The 23,182-nt window shown below is 44.0% G+C and overlaps 1 protein-coding gene across 2 annotated transcripts in view; it reads left to right on the forward strand.

Moving 5' to 3' along the window:
- The window catches only part of DDRGK1 (DDRGK domain containing 1), a 263,903-nt gene that overhangs the window by 82,389 nt on the left and 158,332 nt on the right, over nucleotides 1-23,182 (forward strand). For both annotated transcript variants that reach the window (XM_030190995.1, XM_030190994.1), the window contains 2 exons: nucleotides 6,214-6,320; nucleotides 12,600-12,701. In XM_030190995.1, the coding sequence (XP_030046855.1) occupies nucleotides 6,214-6,320; nucleotides 12,600-12,701 (209 nt within the window). The remainder of the gene's footprint in view (nucleotides 1-6,213; nucleotides 6,321-12,599; nucleotides 12,702-23,182) is intronic.

Below are 23,182 nucleotides of genomic sequence, written 5' to 3' on the forward strand. Positions count from 1 at the left end.
CCGTGAAAAAATACTTCCTGACATTTTTCTTGAGTCTGCCCCCCTTCAATCTCATTTCATGTCCTCTAGTTCTACCGCCTTCTCATCTCCGGAAAAGGTTTGTTTGAAGATTAATAGCTTTCAAATATTTGAACGTCTGTATCATATCACCCCTGTTTCTCCTTTCTTCCAGGGTATACATGTTCAGGTCAGCAAGTCTCTCCTCATACGTCTTGTAATGCAAATCCCATACCATTCTCGTAGCTTTTTCTTTGCACCACTTCAATTCTTCTTACATCCTTAGCAAGATACGGCCTCCAAAACTGAACACAATACTCCAGGTGGAGCCTCACCAACGACTTATACAGGGGCATTAAAACCTATTTTCTTCTACTGGTCACACCTCTCTCTATACAGCCTAGCAACCTTCTAGTTACGGCCACCGCCTTGTCACGCTGTTTTTGTCGCCTTCAGATCCTCAGATACTATCACCCCAAGGTCCCTCTCCCCGTCCGTATATATCAGACTCTCACCGCCTAACACATACGTCTCCTGTGGATTTCTACTCCCTAAGTGCATCACTTTGCATTTCTTCGCATTGAATTTTAATTTCCAAACCTTAGACCATTCTTTTAGCTTCCGCAGATCCTTTTTCATGTTTTCCACTCCCGGGTGTCCACGCTGTTACAAATCTTAGTATCATCCGCAAAAAGGCAAACTTAACCTTCTAACCCTTCGGCAATGTCACTTACAAATATATTGAACAGAATCGGCCCCAGCACCGATCCCTGAGGCACTCCACTACTCACCTTTCCCTCATCCGAGCAAATTCCATTAACCACTACACTCTGTGTCCATCAACCAGTTCCTAATCCAGTTCACCGTGTCAGGTCCTATCTTCAGCCCGTCAAGTTTATTCAAGAGCCTCCTGTGGAGAACCGTGTCAAAAGCTTTACTGAAATCTAAGTAGATTACGTCTATAGCATGTCTCTGATTCAATTCTCCGGTCACCCAGTCAAAGAATTCAATGAGATTCATTTGGCACGATTTCCCTTTGGTAAAACCATGTTGTCTCAGATCTTGCAACTTATTGGCTTCCAGGAAATTCACTATCCTTTCCTTCAGCATCGCTTCCATTACTTTTCCAATAACTGAAGTGAGGCTTACCGGCCTGTAGTTTCCAGCTTCTTCCCTATCACCACTTTTGTGAAGAGGGACCACATCCGCCATTCTCCAATCCCACGGAACCTCTACAGTCTCCAAGGATTTATTAAACAAATGTTTAAGAGGACCCGCCAGAACCTACTACTACTACTACTATTTAGCATTTCTATAGCGCTACAAGGCGTACGCAGCGCTGCACAAACATAGAAGAAAGACAGTTCCTGCTCAAAGAGCTTACAATCTAATAGACAAAAAATAAATAAATCAAATCAATTAATGTGAACGGGAAGGAAGAGAGGAGGGTAGGTGGAGGCGAGTGGTTACAAGTGGTTACGAGTCAAAAGCAATGTTAAAGAGGTGGGCTTTCAGTCTAGATTTAAAGGTGGCCAAGGATGGGGCAAGACGTAGGGGCTCAGGAAGTTTATTCCTGGTGTAGGGTGCAACGAGACAGAAGGCGCGAAGTCTGGAGTTGGCAGTAGTGGAGAAGGGAACAGAGAAGAAGGATTTATCCATGAAACGGAGTGCACGGGAAGGGGTGTAGGGAAGGACGAGTGTGGAGAGATACTGGGGAGCAGCAGAGTGAGTACATTTATAGGTTAGTAGAAGAAGTTTGAACAGGATGCGAAAACGGATAGGGAGCCAGTGAAGGGTCTTGAGGAGAGGGGTAGTATGAGTAAAGCGACCCTGGCGGAAGATGAGACGGGCAGCAGAGTTTTGAACCGACTGGAGAGGGGAGAGGTGACTAAGTGGGAGGCCAGCAAGAAGCAGACTACAGTAGTCCAAAAGAGAGATGACAAGGGTGTGGATGAGGGTTTTGGTAGAGTGCTCGGAAAGAAAGGGGTGGATTTTACGGATGTTGTAAAGAAAGAAACGACAGGTCTTGGCAATCTGCTGGATATGAGCAGAGAAGGAGAGAGAAGAGTCAAAGATGACCCCAAGGTTTCGAGCTGAGGAGACAGGGAGAATGAGAGAGCCATCAACAGAAATAGAAAACGGGGGGAGCGGGGAGGTGGATTTGGGGGGGAAAATGAGAAGCTCAGTTTTGGTCATATTTAATTTCAGGTGGCGTTGAGACATCCAGACAGCAATGTCAGACAAGCACGCTGAAACTTTGGTTTGGATGCAAGGTGAGATATCAGGGGTAGAAAGGTAGATTTGGGAGTCATCAGCATAGAGATGGTAGGAAAAGCCATGGGATGAGATTAATGAACCAAGGGAAGAAGTGTAGATAGAAAAGAGGAGGGGACCAAGAACAGAACCCTGAGGTACGCCGACAGGCAGAGGGATAGAAGTAGAAGAGGATCCACCAGAGTGAACACTAAAGATGCAGAGGGAGAGGTAGGAAGTTAACCAGGAAAGGACAGAGCCCTGGAATCCAAGTGAGGACAGGGTATTGAGAAGTATGCTGTGATCGACAGTGTCAAAAGCAGCGGAAAGATCAAGAAGAATGAGGATGGAATATTGACCTCTGGATTTAGCCAGTAATAGGTCATTGGAGACCTATTACTGGCTAACCTCTCTGAGCTCCTTCAATATCCTGGTGTGGATTCCGTCCGGTCCCACGGCTTTGTCCACCTTTGGCTTTTCAAGTTGTTCATACACACTGTCTACCGTGAACGGTGCTATATCCACTCCATTCTCATTTGTACTTTTGCCAGTCAATTGCGGTCCTTCTCCAGGAATTTCTTCTGTGAAAACAGAACAGAAGTATCTATTTAGCAAATTTGTTTTTTCTTCATCATTATCTACATAGCGGTTCACAGCTTCTTTCAGTCTCACAATTCCCTTTTTAGTCTTCCTCCTTTCACTAATATACCTGAAGAAATTTACAGGGATGTTATATAAAGGGTGCTTCTTAAGTGATCATGATTTACTTTTAATTAGCAAAATCTCAGTGGGGAGCCTAGGGGCCTGAATGTTCATTATTGCGTCAGGCTAAAGGTTCACCTAGGGTGCTTAATATCCTTGCATCAGGACTGGCCTTGGCTGCAGATTGTTGCCTTAGTGGTTAGAGCAGGGATGTCCAACCTCGGCCCTCACCAGGTCAGGTTTTCAGGGTTTCCCCAATAAATCTGCATGAGATCTATTTGCATACAATGGAGGCAGTGCATACAAATAGATTGCATGCATATTCATTGGGCAAATCCTGAAAATGCAACTGGATTGCGGCCCTCAAGGTTGGACAACCCTGGGTTAGACTAAACGGATGGGGAGGGAGATGATATATAAAAATTTGAGGGAACCTCATTTGTAGCACCAGTAGAGGTTGTTTCAATGAACAGGAAGAAACTGCAAGGCTAAAATGTTTTCTGTCTTGCTATAACAGTTAAAAATATTCCAAACAGTTTTTCCTGTGGTGCAGCAAGCTCTTTTCTAAAGAGTACCAATCAAAATATGTTCTTAGTTTCTTTTTTTCCCTCAAGATTTAAGTTTGTTATTTTATCTATAATCTTCATCTTTCTATGTTTGATAGTATGTGGCCAGCAAAACAATTTGGGAACCATTTCATGTTTTCCCTGTGAATCGCTATTTTAGTTTACTTGTTGCAAGGGTTGTTCAGTATAAGTGGTTTCACAGGGTGGGTGGGTGTGTCTTTGTGCGGAAAGCTGAGAACTCTGAGAAGGATTAGAGTTGGCTGGAGGCAAGCAGCAGTAGCTGACTCGGAGGCAAGGTGTAGTGGCAGTGGTGGGATGGCCAGAGGATAGGCAGATGACAGTGGAAAATTAAAGCCTTCCGTTTGTGATGTCTACAGAGATAAAAGAGCACAATATGTAAAATCTGTGCAAGTGGTATTTCCCCTCTAATAGGGTTATATTTTTGTGACCTTCTCCAAAGAAGCAACAGCAAAGTGTGTGTATGTGTTGGGTGGATGATGTGAGTGCATTGTGACTTCACGCTGCTCAGACTGAACATTTAAGTCCCAAGTGCTCGGAAACATAAGACAAAAAAAAAGCGCATCTATAATTTTATACTTGAAACCAGTACTGATACCTGTGTCATGTATTTGCCCCAGTGCTTTTGCTTTTAGCTGCTGTCCCTGAGTGAGCTTGACCACACAAAAGTGGAGGAATGTTCAATCCCTACATGCGTCAGCAAGAGAAAATCCAAGGAAAAGGTAGATTGGCTCTTCCAAAAGACCAAGGGAGATACTCATTCAAAAAGGTGATCTTTATTGAAATGACTCGACACGGCTGCTGTGTTTCGGCGGCGTTTGCGTCAAAATGCCTGCTTCAGCAGTCTCGAAGTGTTTGTTGTGCAGAGGTGGGCACTATTTCCAAGATCATATGTAACCTTAGATGAATAAAGTTGGTTTGGAGTCTGTGGACATGCATGAAAACTTCTGTCTGCTCCGGACCAACTTTATTCGTCTCTCTTGGTCTTTTGGAAGAGTCAGTCTACCCTGAGTGAGCTTGGATAGATGGCCTTTGCCATAAATTAATTTGTAGGTATCTTAGAGATCTCTCGGTTTTTTTGGCACTATTATTGTGAGTAAAGGTTGCATTTCTAGGTATCTTATCAGTGATGCTGAAGTTGCTGAAAGGAAAGAGGAAGGGGATGGTAGTGTTTGGATAGCTACAGTACAGCACATCTCAGCTGAGTAAGTCATAGCTTCACAACTCCTCACTGGTTAGATTGATGGGTGCATTTCCATCGGTGCCCAGAGCTCTCAGAAACAGATTGAATTCTTTTGTGTACATCATGCATCTAAATTTCAGTTCACCACCTAAAATTACAAAAAAAGTTAAGTCTGGAAAGTAACCTGGATACATTAACAGGTTTCCTTTTTTATTTTCTCTCTCCTTGGTTGTTGTAACATCTTTCCAAGTTTATCTTTCCAGACATAGAAAGTAAGCACTAAATGTTCAGTGTGCTCTTCTAGGGGAGTTAACAATGTTATGAGAGCAAAATGGCTGTAACCACAGGCTTCCTGTTACTGTGAAGTCTGAAAGGTAATTTACAAGTTGCATGTAAAGAAGTGCTAATCATTTAATTTGTGACAGGTACAATTTAAGGGTGAGCAATGCTGACTTTAAGCCTTTCTGCAAAAAGAATATTGGAAGCTTCTGGTTACCTTTTTTTACATTTCTGAGAGCAGTATGGAGGGAGATATGTGCAGGCCTTAGAGAATATGTTTTAGTGAAATCTTTATAAAGCATAAAAAGAATAAATAGATCCCCATGGCATTAACAGTCTGTATTTGCATTGCATTGGAAATGGTGCACTAGCGCAGTGGTTCTCAACCCAGTCTCCTGGATATACCCAGCCAGTCGGATTTTGAGAACATCAGTACTGAACTGCTTGACAAATCTGCGTACAATGGAGACAATGCAAGCAAATGTCTTTCATGTATATTCATTTTAGATATCCTAAAAACCTGACTGACTTGAGTGTGACCCGAGGATTGGATTGAGAACCACTGCTCTAGCAAGAAGCAACCAGTCAATGAAAAATTTACCATCTGTAGTTAGACTAAAATCCCTGTTTATTGTATCAGCAGGGCCTATTATTGCCACAATGCGTTGTCATTGTGAACAGAGACGGACTCATTCTCTCTGAATAAAGGAACAGGAAAACAGTGCTGCAACAGGATGAGACAGGGTGATGCAGTAGAAAATGTGGTGCTTTTGCACTGAAACAAAAATGGACCATGGTGGGGAAAACTCATAGATGGTTTATTTTATTTGCTTATCTCATCTTGCTTCAGCAGTCTTGATCTCCATTTACCTTCATGTGTGTTTATTTATTTGAATTTTGCTCACACCTTTTTCAGTAGTAGCTCAAGGTGGGTATTTCCCTGACCCTGCAGGGCTCACAATCTAAGTTTGTACCAGAGGCAATGGAGGGTTAAGTGACTTGCTCAAGATCACAAGGAGCAGCAGTGGGATTTGAACCAGGCACTGTCCTCTGGATGTCAAGATCAGTGATGTAACCACTAGGCTACTGCCCTTGAAAGTCTGGTTTCTATGGCATAATACGCAAGCAGTTGTCAGTACTACTGAAGTACTATAAAGTAAAATGAAGCCTATCGGACATATCTTTTTTTTTTAATTCTTTATCGAAATTTTGTAGATGTGGAGGAAAGGGATGAAACAACTGAGGTACAGATGTCTGGGAAAATTGGAGCAAAGAAACAGAAGAAACTAGAAGAGAAACAAGCAAGAAAAGCACAGAGAGAGGTAAGTGTTTTATTTAAGAGGTTTAAATATATAACTCTACATGTGCTAGACATTAGGCAGGTACAGCCCAAATGTTTTCATTTTGTTTAGTTTCCCGAGTAATTTTTGTTTTATAGACTTTTCTTTTCCCCTGTTTCAGGGGCAATATCATAAAGAGTGTACACTGTTCTCCAATAGTGCTTATATGTTGCACTATTTTCCAGTAGTGCTCACTCACTCTTTCCCGAAGAATATACATTATTTAAAGCACAGGATAAAACCTAGAATTTAGATGTTTTGCCTGCTTCAGGAAAAAATGGCATAAAGCAACATGAGAACCAATACTAGACAAATGCTGTCTTCATGATTTGACTGGAAAGTTTCCATCCGTACTCCCTAACTTGAGTCACTGTTTTCAGGCTCAGTGGCCTACCTCTAGTTATCTGGCGTGTTCTTGGCTGTCTTCAGGGCATGAAATTGGAGTGAACAGAGAAGCTGTAGTCTGCAGAATTAATTCCTTTTGCAGTGCAGAGAGAGAGGAGGAGGAAGAGCCACAGCTACTAATTCTGTCCACCAGCAGCAGAAAACTCCAGGCAGTGGCTGGCAGGGCCTAGTCCACGAGTGACTCCAAAGTCAGCAATGGAAGCAGAGGTCCAGGCCTGTGAAGGGTTTTTAAGTGTGCAAAAATCAAAATCATTTTATCTGAACATTTCTTCTTAACCACCTCTCCAGCTAAAACTAGCTGTCCAAAGTGGTGTACAAAGCCAAACCTGCAGAGCAGAAAAGAGTACACAAACCTCACATAAATATGAAAATTAATGGGACCAGCCCATCAATACATAGCACTCAGGTACAGACCACTGCATGAGATCAGCCCTCCCTCTCCTCGCCCCCAGTCCGCTACCTAAATGGAAGATGTAACATCCTCAAGGAGACTTTACCAAATCAGATTCTCCATCCCACAAATCCCTCCCATGGCTTGCTAGGGATCATCTTCCCACAATGTGAATTTAATTAGTTTGCCTTAGGTATATGCTATATTTGTGAATACTTTGTTAACCAACTTCAGTAAAAATTAAAAAATTAAGAAAAATAGGACAAACAATAGAATTGGAAAGAATGGAAGGAAAAAAAAATCGAAGGATTCATTGTGATGGAGAAAGATCAAGCAAAAAGGGCAAAACAGTGGAATAAAAAAACAAGAAATTAAAAAGAGAGAGAAAAATGTTAATTTCTGTCAAATTGCAACAGGAAGGAGGCAGTGATAAATGTGGTACAAATGCCACTGATCTGTGGAAGAGGTGATGCTGCTGTGTGTATGGAGGGGAGGAGAAGTTCCTCCTCTCACCTCCAGTCACAGCAGTTCTTTCTGTTTCTTTGGACTTCCAGCACAGTCAGAAATGAATTGTTCTTTCTGACTACAGCACATATGAGCTTTCATTCAGAACAACCTAGGATTACTTCCCCTATATTTATATTCCTTTCCAAACTTAATTAGACCACTAACTGCTGCTACAAACGTTAGCCAGGGGTTACTCACCAGGGCTTGTTGTGGGCTTTGGCAATTATAAGCCTGAAATCCATCTACTAGGTAATTGAGTCCTTCCCCTTAGGGCAGTGTTCTTATTTGCAAGGCCTGGAGGCCAGTGAAGGGTCCCATCAATCCTAAATGTGGCCCCTACTGTTTCTTCCCACTTCCCTTCCTTTGTTACTGGCACTACATCCATATGGAGTGTAGTGTCCTGAGAACCAGGCAAACTGGGTTCAATTCCCAGTGCAGGGTCTGTGACTCTGGGCAAGTCACTTAACTTTCCATTGCCCCAGGTACAGAATTCTCTATCTCCAGCAGGCAGATGGAAGTTCCCATGTGCTGCTGGCTCCTGTACTAGGATTAGTTCAGTGTTGCCTTGGGGTGAGCCCCTATGCGGTGCTGCCTTTACAGGGGTGCACGTCACCCCAGGTCCCTCCCCCACCCAGCTCCCTCTTGTGCCTTTCTTCCTTTCTCTTTCACTACATAAAAAAAAAGAAAAAAAATCAAAGGCTTGTCATTATTTGCAATCTGGGTTGAGTTAAAGCAAATTCCCTGACTGGCCCTGGAGGATTGCTTTTCAGCAATTTGTGGGGGCATAAGAGAGTGGTGAGTGCTGCAGCAAATGTCTGCCATCAGCAGAGCCCTGTTCTTCGGCTGGGTGAGTGCTCTGTACTTCACTTAGCTCTCTGGGTGTCAAAAAAAAAAAAAAAAAAGCAAACGCCATAGCACCGGAGCTTGTTAAGCACTGCTCCCGCTATAATCGGAGAGTAGCATTGGGGCAGTGTCAGGGCGGTTGCAGCGGCCCTCCGGTGTTGGAAGAGGCCAGACTGGCAGTTTTTTCCTGTACACCTAGATCCCTTTCTTGGTCGGTGACTCCTAATGTGGAACCTTGCATAATGTAGCTATAATTCGGGTTCCTTTTTACCACATGCATCACTTGCTCACATTAATCATCATCTGCCATTTAGATGCCCAGTCTCCCAGTCTTGTAAGGTCCTCTTGTAATTTTTCACAATTCTCTTGCGATTTAACAACTTTGAATAACTTTGTGTCGTCAGCAAATTTAATTACCTCACTAGTTACTCCCATCTCTAGGTCATTTATAAATATGTTTAAAAGCAGTGGTTCCAGCTCAGACTCCTGGGGAACCCCACTAACTACCCTTCTCCATTGAAAATACTGACCATTTAACCTTACTCTGTTTTCTATCTTTTAACCAGTTTTTAATCCACAGTAGGACATTACCTCCTATTCCATGACTCTCCAATTTCCTCTGGAATCTTTCATGAGGTACCATGTCAAATGCCTTTTGAAAATCCAGATACAGAATATCGACCATTTCACCTTTATCCATACGTTTGTTCACCCCTTCAAAGAAATATTATAAATTGGTGAGGCAAAATTTCCCTTCACTAAATCCATGTTGGCTTTGTCTCATTAATCCATGATTTTGAATATGCTCTGTAATTTGCTCTTTATAATTGTCTCTACCATTTTTTGCCGGACACCGACGTCAGGCTCACCAGTCTGTAATTTCCTGGATCACCTCTCAAACCTGTTTTAAAAATTGGCATTACGTTGGCCACCCTCCAGTCTTCCGGTACCATTCTTGATTGTAAAGATAAATTATCTATTACTAACAATAGTTCTGCAAGTTCATTTTTCAATTCTATCAATACTCTGTGATGTATGCCCATCCGGTCCTGGCAATTTGCTACTCTTCAATATGTCAGATTGCCCCATTACATCTTCCAGGTTTACAGAGATTTGATTTAGTTTCTCTGACTCGTCAGCTTTAAATACCATTTCTGGCACTGATATCTCTCCCACATCTTCCTCTATGAAGACAGAAACAAAGAATTCATTTAATCTCTCCGCTAAGGTCTTGTCTTCCCTGTGTGCCCCCTTTACCCCTCGGACATCTAGCGATCCAACCGATTCTTTTGCCGGCTTCTTACTTTTAATATACCTAAAAAGTTTTTACTATGCGTTTTTGCCTCCATTGCAGTCTTCTTTTCAAAGTCTGTCTTTGCCTTCCTTATCAGCGCCTTTGCATTTGATTTGCCATTCTTTATGTAGTTTCCTATTATTTTCAGTCTGTTCCTTCAGAACATGGAAGAAGGATTTTCTTTTATCTCTAATAGCTTCCTTCACCTCACATTTAACCATGCCGGCTGTTTGGTCTTCCTTCCTCCTTTTTTCCTTCCTTTCTTAATACATGGAATGTAACTGGCTTGGGCTTCCAGGACGGTATTTTTGAACAGCATCCACGCTTGATGTATATTTTTGACCTTTGCAGCTACTACTTTAAAGTGTGGGGTTTTTTTTTCACCGTTCTTCTCATTTTATCATAGTCTCCTTTTTGAAAGTTAAATTCTTATGTATTGGATTTTCTGTGTGTACTTACTCCAAAGCCAATATCAATCTGATCATATTATGATCATGTTATCAAGCGGCCCCCAGCACCATTGTCTCCTGCACCAGATCATGCGCTCCACTAAGAACTAGGTCTAGAATTTTTCCTTCTCTTGTTGGCTCCATACCAGCTGCTTCATAAAGCAGTCCTTGATTTTGTCACAGAATTTTACCTCCCTAGCATGCCCTGATGTTACATTTACCCAGTAAATATCGGGGTAATTGAAATTGCCCATTATTATTGTGTTCCCCAGTTTGTTAGCCTCCCTAATTTCTGATAATATTTCTACATCTGTCCATCCTGACCAGGTGGACGGTAGTACACTCCTCTCACTATCCTTTTCCCCTTTACACATGGAATTTCAATCCATAGTGATTCCAAGATATATTTTGTTTCCTGCAGAATTTTCAATCTATTTGATTTCAAGGTCCTCCTTAACATACAATGCTACCCTTCCACCAATTCGATCCACCCTATAACAACACTAGGATATAATTTGTATCCTGGTATGACAGTGTCCCATTGGTTGTCCTCCTTTCACCAGGTCTCAGAGATGCCTATTTTATCTAATTTTTCATTTAGTGCAATATATTCTAACTCTCCATCTTATGTCTTAGGCTTCTGGCATTCACATGTAGACATTTCAAACTTTTTCTTCCTATTTACATCTTGCTCAGCAGTTGGCAGTATTAATTTGCAATCTTTTGTCTGCTTTTTCTTTAAAGACATCTGGTCTACCATGTTTTCTAGTACAACCTCTCTGTCAAGATACCCTGTCTTCCCTATTTTGGTGATATCTTTGAAAGATACCTTGTTCCGAGCCATGCGCTTTTGAACGACTGTCAGCCTTCCCACAGGTTCTAGTTTTAAAGCTGGTCTATCTCCTTTTTAAATGCTGATAGCAGCAGACTGGTCCGACTCTGGTTAAGGTGGAGCCCTTCATTCTGGAATAGGCTCCCCCTTCCCCAGAATGTTGCCCAGTTCCTTACAAATCTAAAACCCTCCTCCCTGCACCATCACCTCATCCACACATTGAGACTCCAGAGCTCTGCCTATCTCTTGTGCCCTGTGCGTTGAATGGGGAGCACTTCAGAAAATGCTACCCTAGAGGTTCTGAATTTGAGCTTTCTACATAGGGGGGGGGGAGAACCCTCTTGGGGTTTCAGTTTAATTTCTACCTACATATTTCTATTTCTAGTTTGTGGTCACTTAATCTGTACTTTGTATCTGTGTTCTGTGTGTGAGAATGAGGCCAGGTATTCTTTTCGCATGAATTTTCTGTTATTATTAATTTGCATTTAACTCTCATCTTATTTCAGTAGTAGTAGCACAAGGTGAGTTACATTCAGGTGCTGTAGGTATTTTCCTGTCCCCAGAGGACTTACAATCTAGGGCCCCGATGATAAGAACCAAATGTGGGCGCTAGAGGCCAGTAGTGCCCTCATTTGCTCCTGCACGATCAGAACCGGCGAGCGTGTGTAACAACGTGCTCGCCAGCTCCAAAAGCAAAGAGTAAGCAAATGCATGCTAAACAGGGCATTACCTATTCCTCCCCAATGCTCAGTGGGTAGCGTGCCAAACATTGGCGCTACTACCACAGCAAGCCATACCCCACTGTTAGGGTTTGGGGAGTCCTGTCCAGCATGCTTGCAGGCCCCCCCACACATGCCAGTTTTCCCTGGTGCCCCAGTGGCTTTCTCCCTCCTCGCCCCAAACATGATACCCCCTCCCGATACCCTCCCCCCACACCCAAAAAACCATCCCTGGTGGCCCAAGTTGGCTGCCAAGATAACCCCCCACTTGCTGTGGTGATCTGGCATGGTGGGGTAGATGGGTTTAGGGAAAGAATGTGGTGGGGAGGGGGGAGGGAGCAAAGTAGACTTTATTATCAGAAGGGGAACCCCTCAGGACTGATATCATTGGAGGAGGACTCCCCTCCCCTGCCCAGTATGTTGTCTGCTTTGTCGAGCAACCTCAAACTGAAGGTTTGTTTGGTGTTTTTGTTTTTGCCAACATGGCCCCTGCTAGAAAAATAGTTAAGATCACTGCTTTAGGGTCTATTACTGTTTGCCCTGCATGCTTGATGGTTGAAAATATGAGCTGAGATTAAACCAGATCCTCTGCATGGCCTATGCTCAGCACTGCCACTAGACCAGCCCTCTAGTGTGGGAGTGTGCAAGTTCAGCCCTTGAGGATGCAAACAGGTCAGCATATCCCTAATGAGTATAAATGAGAGAGATTTGTATTTAGTAGAGGCAGTGCACTTGTAGACCTCTTCTTCCAAATATCTGCTAATTTAGTTGTGGAGACTTGAGCTAAGATGGTAGTGATTTGCTTTTCTGTTGCTTAACAGGCTGAAGAAGCGGAGCGTGAGGAACGCAAGAAACTGGAAATGAAAAGAGAGGATGAAAGGCGCGCAGAAGATGAACGGTTGCGCCTTGAAGAGGAAAGACAGGTAGGGCTCTTGTTCCCTGGATATATGGGCAGCTCTAAGATTTGGAAGCTTTCAGTTGCACGTACCTATCGTCCCTGCTACAACTGTGTCCTGCGGACCAATGGGAGAGAGCAAAGAGGCTGTATTCAGAGGCACACCACACTATGTCTTGAGCACTGCAAATCTATATATCAAGCCCACTTCAACAGGGAATCTGTGTGGCTTGTAATTCACTGGCTTGTAATTCATTAGTCATAGGGCTACTCATCAATGCCACTTCAGATTCAGAAAAGATTCTTGTGGTTTTGTATATTTAGTTCCTGGGTTCTGCCTTGGTTAAATGATGGAAAAATACAGTTACTAATGTTGAAAACTGGCAATTAGTCATACATTTATTTCAAAAAATGAGGGGGTAGAGAAGTCGCAAAACTCTTACTGTTAGGTCCATGGGCCGTGATGTAACCATAGTACTATGCAGTCTCAATGAAAGATTTGGTTTGGTAATCCTCAATGGCAGACCTTTGATCAGGATGTGAAAAGGTTGACATGACTTCAAATGACAAAACCAGATTTATTTAAAGGGGTGTTATTAGCTGCACTAATTCTTTCTGAAGAATCTAGGTAGTCTAAAAATTTCACTTTAGCGGTGCTTGGCTTTTGTATAAAGCAGTTGCTATTTATGTCTTTATCAATTTAAAATGGTAGTATCTTGAACTGCTACAATATATTAGTTAATGTTGAATCTTAGCTCCTTTATTAAATGATTCTCTCTAAATCAGTAGCTAGCTGAAATGTACACCATGCTCTGAATGCACTTTTAATATCACAGTGACCTTTGTAAAGACAATGAACAGTAAGATGGTTTATCCTGCAATCTTCCTCTACAGGGGAGGCTGCTCTGTCCCTCAGACAGATCACCGTTAGGGCGGAAGACTGGAACAATTCATTCTCCTTTCTTCCCAGTACCCACAATGCCTCCTTAAAAAAAAAAATTCCATGTTCTCACTCTTCTTTTGAAAGTTTTATTTAGTGTGGCAGGCAGGGAATTTGAAAGGTGCCCTTACGGCTAGAAGATGCCCACCAATGGGAAACATGCCACCTGCTGTAAATGTCTCACATTGTTCCTACCATGCTTGGACGTCACCTATAACTTGGCACTTAAGAGTTTACAAGATGGAAGCACCGCATTCATCTTTGGGCTACAAGGAAACCTAAATCAAGAGAGATGAGAAGAGTGGTTCCATTACTAGAAGTAAACTTAAAAGGACAAGGCATTGCACAATAGAAAACAATATCCATGAAGAAACATCTAAGAAAAGGAGGCTAAATTCCACTATGCTGCAGGTGTTGACACAGGGATCCTCAGTTCTAAAAGTAAAAGTTGTAGTGCAGGAAATACAAGGGGAAATGAAACTCTTGTAAACCTCCAGGGTCAGCTATCGCAACTCCAAGATGATTTTATGAGCTAGAGATCTCCCTATCACCTCCCTCCCTCCAAGGCATAAAGCACTTGAAACACCAAAGTCCACATTGCTACCACCACCTACTCTGGCAAGTTCCTGTTTGACTAAACCACAACAACAGTGCAGTGAACAATCAAAACAGGAAGATGTGCAGGGTTATTCTATAACAAGGCACCTTGTAGAAGCCTATTCTATAAGGGAAAGTAGACGCCTACTTTTCTTTATAGAATACTAGCTTAACTGGATATAGACATGCATAGTATGGAGGCATGACCACTTACACTAGCCGTAGAGCTGGTATAAGAGCTCGTGCCTAAGTTCTGGAGATATGTGCATAACTTATAGTATTCTCTAAATTACACATGTTAGTGGGAGTCCTGCCCATGCTTCACCCTCTCATACAAATATGCTCTTGTCTTTTTCTGTGTCGGAAATGGTATTTCAAGCGGACAAGTCGGAGAAACTTACTGACTTCACGGTAAACCTGGAGGACGTAATGGGGCAGTTCGACAAACTGAAGAGTAGCAAATCTCCTGGACTGGATGGTATTCATCCTAGCGTACTGATAGAACTGAAAAAATGAGCTTGCGGAGCTACTGCTAGTGATATGCAATTTATCCTTAAAATCGAGCGTGGTACCGGAAGATTGGAGGGTGGCCAATGTAATGCCGATTTTTAAAAAAGGTTCCAGGGGAGATCCGGGAAATTATAGACCGGTGAGTCTGACATTGGTGCCGGGGAAAATGGTAGAGGCTATTATTAAAAACAAAAATACAGAGCACATCCGAGGACATGGATTACTGAGACCAAGTCAGCACGGCTTTTGTGTGAGGAAATCTTGCCTGACCAATTTACTTCAATTCTTTGAAGGAGTAAATAAACATGTGGACAAAGGGGAGCCGGTTGATATTGTGTATCTGGATTTTCAAAAGGCGTTTGACAAGGTACCTCATGAAAGGCTACAGAGGAAATTGGGGGGTCATGGGATAGGAGGAAATGTCCTATTGTGGGTTAAAAACTGGTTGAAGGATAGGAAACAGAGAGTGGGGTTAAATGGTCAGTATTCACAATGGAGAAGGGTAGTTAGTGGGGTTCCTCAGGGGTCTGTGCTAGGACCGCTGCTTTTTAATATATTTATAAATGATTTAGAGATGGGAGTAACTAGCGAGGTAATTAAATTTGCTGATGACACAAAGTTATTCAAAGTTGTTAACTCGCGACAGGATTGTGAAAAATTACAGAAGGACCTTACGATACTGGGAGACTGGGTGGCTAAATGGCAGATGACGTTTAATGTGAGCAAATGCAAGGTGATGCATGTGGGGAAAAAAGAACCAGAATTATAGCTACGTCATTCAAGGTTCCACATTAGGAGTTACGGACAAAGAAAGGGATCTGGGTGTCGTCGTCAATAATACACTGAAACCTTCTGCTCAGTGTGCTGCTGCGGCTAGGAAAGCGAATAGAATGTTGGGTATTATTAGGAAAGGTATGGAAAACAGGTGTGAGGATGTCATAATGCCGTTATATCGCTCCATGGTGCGACCGCACCTTGAGTATTGTGTTCAATTCTGGTTGCTGCATCTCAAGAAAGATATAGCAGAATTGGAAAAGGTGCAGCAAAGGGCGACTAAAATGATAGTGGAGATGGGACGACTTCCCTATGAAGAAAGACTAAGGAGGCTAGGGCTTTTCAGCTTGGAGAAGAGACGGCTGAGGGGAGACATGATAGAGGTATATAAAATAATGAGTGGAGTGGAACAGGTGGATGTGAAGCGTCTGTTCACGCTTTCCAAAAATACTAGGACTAGGGGGCATGCGATGAAACTACAGTGTAGTAAATTTAAAACAAATCTGAGAAAATGTTTCTTCACACAACGCATAATTAAACTCTGGAATTCGTTTGCCACAGAACATGGTGAAGGCGATTAGCTTGACAGAGTTTTAAAAGGGGTTAGACGGTTTCCTAAAGGACAAGTCCATAAACCACTACTAAATGGACTTGGGAAAAATCCACAATTCCAGGAATAACATGTATAGAATGTTTGTACGTTTGGGAAGCTTGCCAGGTGCCCTTGGCCTGGATTGCCCGCTGTCGTGGACAGGATGCTGGGCTCGATGGACCCTTGGTCTTTTCCCAGTGTGGCATTACTTATGTACTTATTACCTTTTTAGAGCTCTGGGGTTTGCTTTTTCTCTCTCTGTGTTTTCTTTATTTCCTTTCTCCTAACCCCCCCCCCCCCCCCCCCCTTTTGGTTGAGGTTTTTTTTCCCCCCTTGTTTTTCTTTAGAGTTGTTTCAAAATTACACATATTAGAAGTTTTGTTAGCTTTGAGATTAAGTTGAGTTTTTACCTGAGGAAACTCAGGTACATGTATGTATTTTCCTTGTCCAATGTAATAAAGACCTTGTTAAAATAAAAAAAAATAAAAAAAAAAGAAACGTTCTATCCAAAATACACATGTATTTTACAAAATAATACTTAGCAGAATATTGACATACATGCATATATGCTAGTATTCTAAACATCTGTGTGCATAACATACCTAAATGTTACACCTGTGTTTATAGAATTGTCCCCCCGAATGACTGTAAGACTTTCCAGTATGCTGTGCAAGCAAAGTACAGGAACCATATTCCATTTTAAACTCCATACTTGGGAAAACATCTGAGAGGAGTCAACAGAGCTCCCCTGATTACCTGAGGGTATAGCTCATCACATATTCATACAGAAAAATGTGAGCGAGAGAGATCTTTCTTACATTCCAGGAGGAGAGAGTGAGCCTAGAATGGATGAATTTGGCCTGTTATTGTATGTTGCTATTGTGAAAGAAGCTGTGGCGGAACAAGAATTTCATTCATTATGTGCTTCTGTGGAAGAATTCTGGACTTGAAGTAGAGGCCAGTCCTAATCTAGGATTCAATACTATCCAATTACCATAATACCATGGTGGCACCATTTGTCTTATAATGGCAGCACACCTGGAAAAGATCCCAGAGCATTAGATTTCATCAGGAAAAAGGTATTTCAATGTTCTATGCTAAATGTGAGGGGTAGCAATACACCAACTTTATATGATGCAGCATATACTTCAGTGCCTGCAGAAAAGGCTTGCAGTATATTGGCTTGAACTTCCTCCTAGCAATAGGGGCTAGGATATTGGCTTGGCTCATAATATATGGCCTCTGAGAAGATGACAAATTGGTAGTCTGGGGATCAGGTAAAGGAGATAAAAAGATCCCTATTTACGCCAGACTCTTTTAAGCCACAGCAGAGCAATCCTTTAAAAAAAAAACCCTTAACTTACTGAAGAATGGTCCACAATTTAGGCAAGTCACTTAACCCTCCATTGCCCCAGGTACAAATAAGTACCTGTATACAATATGTAAGCCGCATTGAGCCTGCCATGAGTGGGAAAGCGCGGGGTACAAATGTAACAAAAAAAAAAAAAATACATTTAGCAACTAACATTTAATGCTAAAAAATGCAGGGCCATGCATATGGGCTGCAAAAAGCTGATGGAGCAGTACAGTTTAGGGTGAAGTACTTCTGTGCACAAAAGAGGAATAGGACTTGGGTGTGATTATATGTAATGATCTTAAGGAGGCCAAACAGGTAGAAAAGGTGATGGTGAAAACTAGAAGGATGCTTGGGTACATAAGGAGAGGATTGGCCAGCAGGGAAAAAAAGTGGTGATAATGTCTCTGTATAAGTCATTTAAAATACTGTGTACAATTCTGGAGACTACACCTTAAAGATATAAACAGGATGGTGTCAGTCCAGAGGGTGGCTATTAACATGGTACGTGGTCTTTGTCCTAAAACATATGGGGACAGACTTAAAGATCTCAATATGTAGAGAGGGGAGATGTGATAGAGACGTTCAAATATCGGCATAAATGCACAGGAGATGAGCTTCTTTCAGTTGAAAGGAAGCTTTGGAATGAAGGGGCATAGGATGAAGGTGAAAGAGGACAAGAGTAACCTGACAAAATACTTCTTCATGGAAAGTGTGGTGAAAATTCATGGAACAGCCTCCTAGTGGAGGTGGTGGAGATGAAGACTGTGTCTGAATTAGAAACCTTCACGGGAACGGGGTTCGCGGGATTCCCATGGGGACGGAAGCAGTTCCTGTGGGGTTCCCGTGGGGACGGAAGCAGTTCCTGTCGGGTTCCCGTGGAAATGTATGCTGCACTTGCACCAGCCTCTCACCTACCAAGTACCAAGTTCTTTGAGTGCTGTCTCCTCCCCCTTGCTTTAACAGCACAGATGTGGAAAGTCTCCATTAAGGAGGTGGTAGAGATACAAATGGTGATGAAATTCAAAAAGGCATGGGATGAACACAAAGGATCTCTAATTAGAAAATGGAAGTTATAAAAAACCTAAACTTAAATGGCTGCACGTGTGTGGATGTGTCAAGTGACACTTAGATAGTGACTCTGGCTGTGATGAACTAGGGCTGATACCGGGAGACCTGTATGGTCTATGCCTCATATATGGCAATCTGGTTTAGGATGGGCTGGAAACTTTAGTGGCTGGAACATGAGTACAGTGCTGGACAGATTTTTACGGTCTGTGTCCCACAAATGAGAAGATGAATAGGCTGGAGTGGGCTTTGAGGGCAACTCCAGCAGTTGGAACATAAGGATAGGGCCAGGCGGACTTCTATGATCTATGTCCCAGAAATACCACAGAAAGACAATAATCAAGTATATAATATCACATTCATTGTTGATTTAATCATGAATTGATAATGATTGTGACTATTGGGCAGACTGGATGGACCGATACGGTTTTTAATCTGCTGTCATTTACTATGTTACTATTAATCCTCTCTGCTCCCGGGCTGATGTGCAGACCTCAGCTCTGACATAGGCAGGGGCATCAGATTTCAGCTGACCTACTGGTGCCTGCATGTGGTGATCTCTTAGCACACAGTACCAATGAATCAGAGAAGTCTTACATGTGCGCGCACCAAAGTGTTCCAACTTCTGTTCCTTCCTTACCTGCAGTGCTGCGGCTCAAACCCAGAGACTGAGAGAGCCGACAGGAATTTTCTTTTATGTACCATTAAGTTCTTGTGGGACTGGGTGAGGAAAGGTTAAATTCTTGCGGGGGGCGGGTGGGGACTGGTAAGATTCCACATGGGGACGGGCGGGGATGGGTTAGATTCCCTGTGGGGACGGGCGGGGATGGGTTAGACTCCCTGTGGGGACGGGCGGGGACGAGTTGGATTTCTGTTTTCGTGCAACTCTGTAGTCTGAATTCAAGAAAGCTTGGGACAAGTACATAGGATCTCTAAGGGAGCGGAAGGGATAGTAGATGGCATGGTTGAGCCGACTGGATAGGCCAGTATGGTCTTTATCTGCCATCATTTTCTGTATTTCTATGCTCGGAGACAAAACAAAACCCTTTATCAAATTCTGGCTGCAATGACAAACAGAAATTGCAAATAACATCAAGCAGAGCTAAATAGTAAAAAGAGAAGGTCCCCAAGTCTAATTTCTTTAAAAAAAAAAAAAAAAAAATCCTCACTTTTTCTTGGGCTATAATAAGTTTTCTCTGAGGACAAGCAGGCTCCAATATTCTCACAAATAGGTAACGCCGATCTGCGTCGCCCGGTCCAGTATTTTGCCAAAGTAAAAAAACAGCTTTGTGAAGCGTGAGCCATGCTCCACCGTGCATGTGCGAGTGCCTTCCCACCCGTCGTGTGAACATGGTCTCCTCAGTTCTCTTTTTTTCCGTGTGAGGAGAAGGTGTGGGGGGGGGGGGGGGGGGGGTTCGGTCCTTTCCTCACTCGCCAGGTTCAAAAGAGCTTTTCAGTGCCTTTCGGCTATTTTCTTTCTAATTTTTTATTGTGGTTTATTATTTTCTCCTTTTAAACCCATTCTTTATTTTCTTAGTTTTGCCCAGGTTTAAGTTTTCTTCTTTTTCGACGTCATCGAGCTGTTTTTAGGCCCTGACTCCGATCGAGTTCTTCCCTTCTTTTTCAATGCCTTGCCCCTTTTTAGGCGCGATCGAGTTCTTCCCTTCTTTTTCCATGCCTTGCCCCTTTTTAGGCGCCATCGAGTCGTTTAATTTGGCCGACGAGGTTTTCCCGTCCATGTCCACGAAGACTCCCAGTGGCTTTAAGCGCTGTACCTGCTGCGATCGGACTATTTCGGGAAAGGACACCCAATCTTGGTGTCTGCAGTGTTTTGGGCCCGACCATAGCTTTCTGTGTTATCTGTCTTCACATGAAGAAGAGGACCCAGGTTTCCCAAGAGGCTCAACGAGAGACGATTTTTGGAGCCGAGTCCGGTTCCTTGACATCTGCATCGAGGTCGGAGGCGTTGGCATCGACGTACAGCATCGCATCAGGAGCATCTGTAAGCATGGCTGCTTCGAGACCCTTAGACAATGGGAGCAGTGAGGCGTCAAGTGTTCTCCACCTATCTCAAGGCCTCCTGCTGTGCAGACCTCCTGGGACCATCCATCATTGAACCCGACCCCAAGGCGACGTAAGGATTCAACATCATCCGAGGAGCCTTTGTGACATGTGGGCGAAGGCCAAGAAGCATCATCATCAGTCACCCTTGACCCATGGTGCCGGGAGCTCTGGGGCGTCGAAGGATTCAGCACCCGAGACGCGTCGGCACCAGGAAGGTTGCTCTCCCTCCATACAGGTGGTACCGATGCGCTTGCTCCACGCAGATGAGATCCTGCTCCTGCATCACCTCCAGCGGTTCTGCAACCTGTGCCTCAACCAGCACCCCATCTTTTCCTGGTGTCTGCCCTTGATGAGTGCATCCAGGCCTTGCTCCCTGAGCTGCTGGATGGCCTTTTGCAGTGGTGTGTATCGGTATCTGGGGAGCTTGCACCTGCCATAAGTTCCGCTGTAGCTCCGCCTGGCTCTGGGCCTGCAGTGTGGCCACCGGGCCTGCTTGCAGCCCCAGTGTCAACTGCCACCCAAGCCGGTACCCCCTCGATGTCGGTGGAGGAAGTTTTACCGGAGTCGAGACGGGAGCTGGCTTCTCGACACTGCTCTCAAGGACATGGCACCTTGGTATCAAGGCAGGTTCAGTCTTGGACTTTCTATAGGGAGGTACTGTTCGACACCGAGGAGGAGCGCTCATGGGATTCAGAGGAAGATCCCAGATACTTTACTCAGATGAGGCTTATGGGATCCCCTCTGAACCCTCCTCACCACCTGAAAGGAGACCGTCTCCGCCGGAGAGCCTTTCATGACCATCTTTCGTTAAGGAAGTGGCTGATGCCATTCCATTTCCTTTAGAGATGGAGGATGAGCCCAGGGCCAAGATGCTCAAGGTCCTGGACTACATCTCCTCCTAAGGAGGCTGTGACTGCCCCTCTCCATGAGGTACTCTAGGAAGTCCTCGTCAGGAACTGGGCATCCCCTAGGAAGTCCTCGTCGGGAACTGGGTGTCCCCTCTGTCGGTCCCTGTCGTGCCCAAGAAAATTGACACCCAGTATCGGATCCACAGTGAACCTGGGTTTGTTAGGCCTCAGTTGCCTCATGATTCCTTGGTGGTGGAGTTTCTTCTGAAATGGACCAGAAGTAGTAGGGACTATGCTTCGGTGCCCCCCAGGCAGAGAAGCTAGAACCCTGTATTCTTTTCGTAAGAAGATGTAACAGGCTTTAATGGTGATCTACCTTATACAGTCTTACCAGCTCTTCATGAGCATTTACTTGCAAAACTTGGTGAGACAGCTGTCGGACTTGGTGGACACGCTCCCTCCGGAGCAGGCCAAACTTTTTCGCCAGTTGGTCAAGCAGCAGAAGGTGTGTCGAAAGTTCTTTGCCAGGGCACTTAAAACACTTTTGATGTGACATCCAGGATCTCTGCTCAAAAGTATAGTGATGCGCAGACTTTCATGGCTGCGTGTTTCTGACTTGGAACATTCTGTTCAGCAGAGGTTGGCGGATGCCCCTTGCCGGGGGGGGGGGGGGTAACCTTTTTGGAGAGAAGGTTGAGGAGGTCGCTGCTGACCAAGAAAGATACTGATACAATCTCTTCTCTCTCCCACCAGGCGCCTTCTGCATCCACCACCTCCTCTAGGAGACTTTTTGACAAGCCACGGAGCAGTCCCTACTTCTGTTCTAGGCGTAGGTACACTCCTTCAGCTCACCAGCCTACTCGGGCTTGGCCCCAGCATACTCATTCTCGTCAAGAGCATTCGTTTAATGCCCGTGCTTCTCCCCAGTCAAAGCAAGGAATGAGCTTTTGACTGGCTCCAGCAGAGCATAGCCACAGTACGAGTGTCCGTCCTGGATGATTTGCCGGTCAGAGGGGAGGCTGAAATCTCTTTTCACCTAAGGTGGCCTCTTTTAACCTCCGACCGGTGGGTTCTTTAAATAGTTCACCTCAATTGGCTCTCCAAACCTCCAAATTGCCCACCAAGAGCTCATTCATTCAGCTCCCAGGACAGGCAGGTACTTTTCAGAGGAACTCTCTGCCCTTGTAAAGGCCCATTCGGTTAAAACCCATTCCACCAGTGGAAAAAGGGCAGGGAATCTGTTCCAGGTACTTCCTTGTGCAGAAAAAGACGGGGGATGTGTTCCATCCTATTCCTGAGGGCCCTGAATAAATTTCTAATCTGTGAAAAGTTCACTATGGTTTCCCTGGGCACCCTTATCCCAATGATTCAGAAAAATGATTGGATATGCTCCCTGGACTTAAAGGATGCATATACTCACATCCTGATACTTCAGCCCACTGGAAGTACCTTCGATTTTTGGCTGGGAACACACCACTTTCAGTATCGCGTGTTGCCTTTTGGCCGTGTGTCAGTTTCCAGGGTTTTCACCAAGTGTCTAGTGGTAGTTGCAGCATCGCTACACAGACTGGGAGTCCATGTGTTCACATATCTTGACAATTGGCTGGTGAAGAGCACTTCAGATGACGGTGCTCAGGAGTCCATGCGGATGACTATTCAGGTGCAAGAGCTACTAGGGTTCGTTTTAAACTACCCCAAGTCCCATCTCCACCCTGTTCAGTGATTGGAGTTCAACATACAGACGGTTCGAGCCTATCTCCAG

This window comes from Microcaecilia unicolor, chromosome 2 (assembly GCF_901765095.1).
Source record: "Microcaecilia unicolor chromosome 2, aMicUni1.1, whole genome shotgun sequence".
NCBI classification, from domain to species: domain Eukaryota; kingdom Metazoa; phylum Chordata; class Amphibia; order Gymnophiona; family Siphonopidae; genus Microcaecilia; species Microcaecilia unicolor.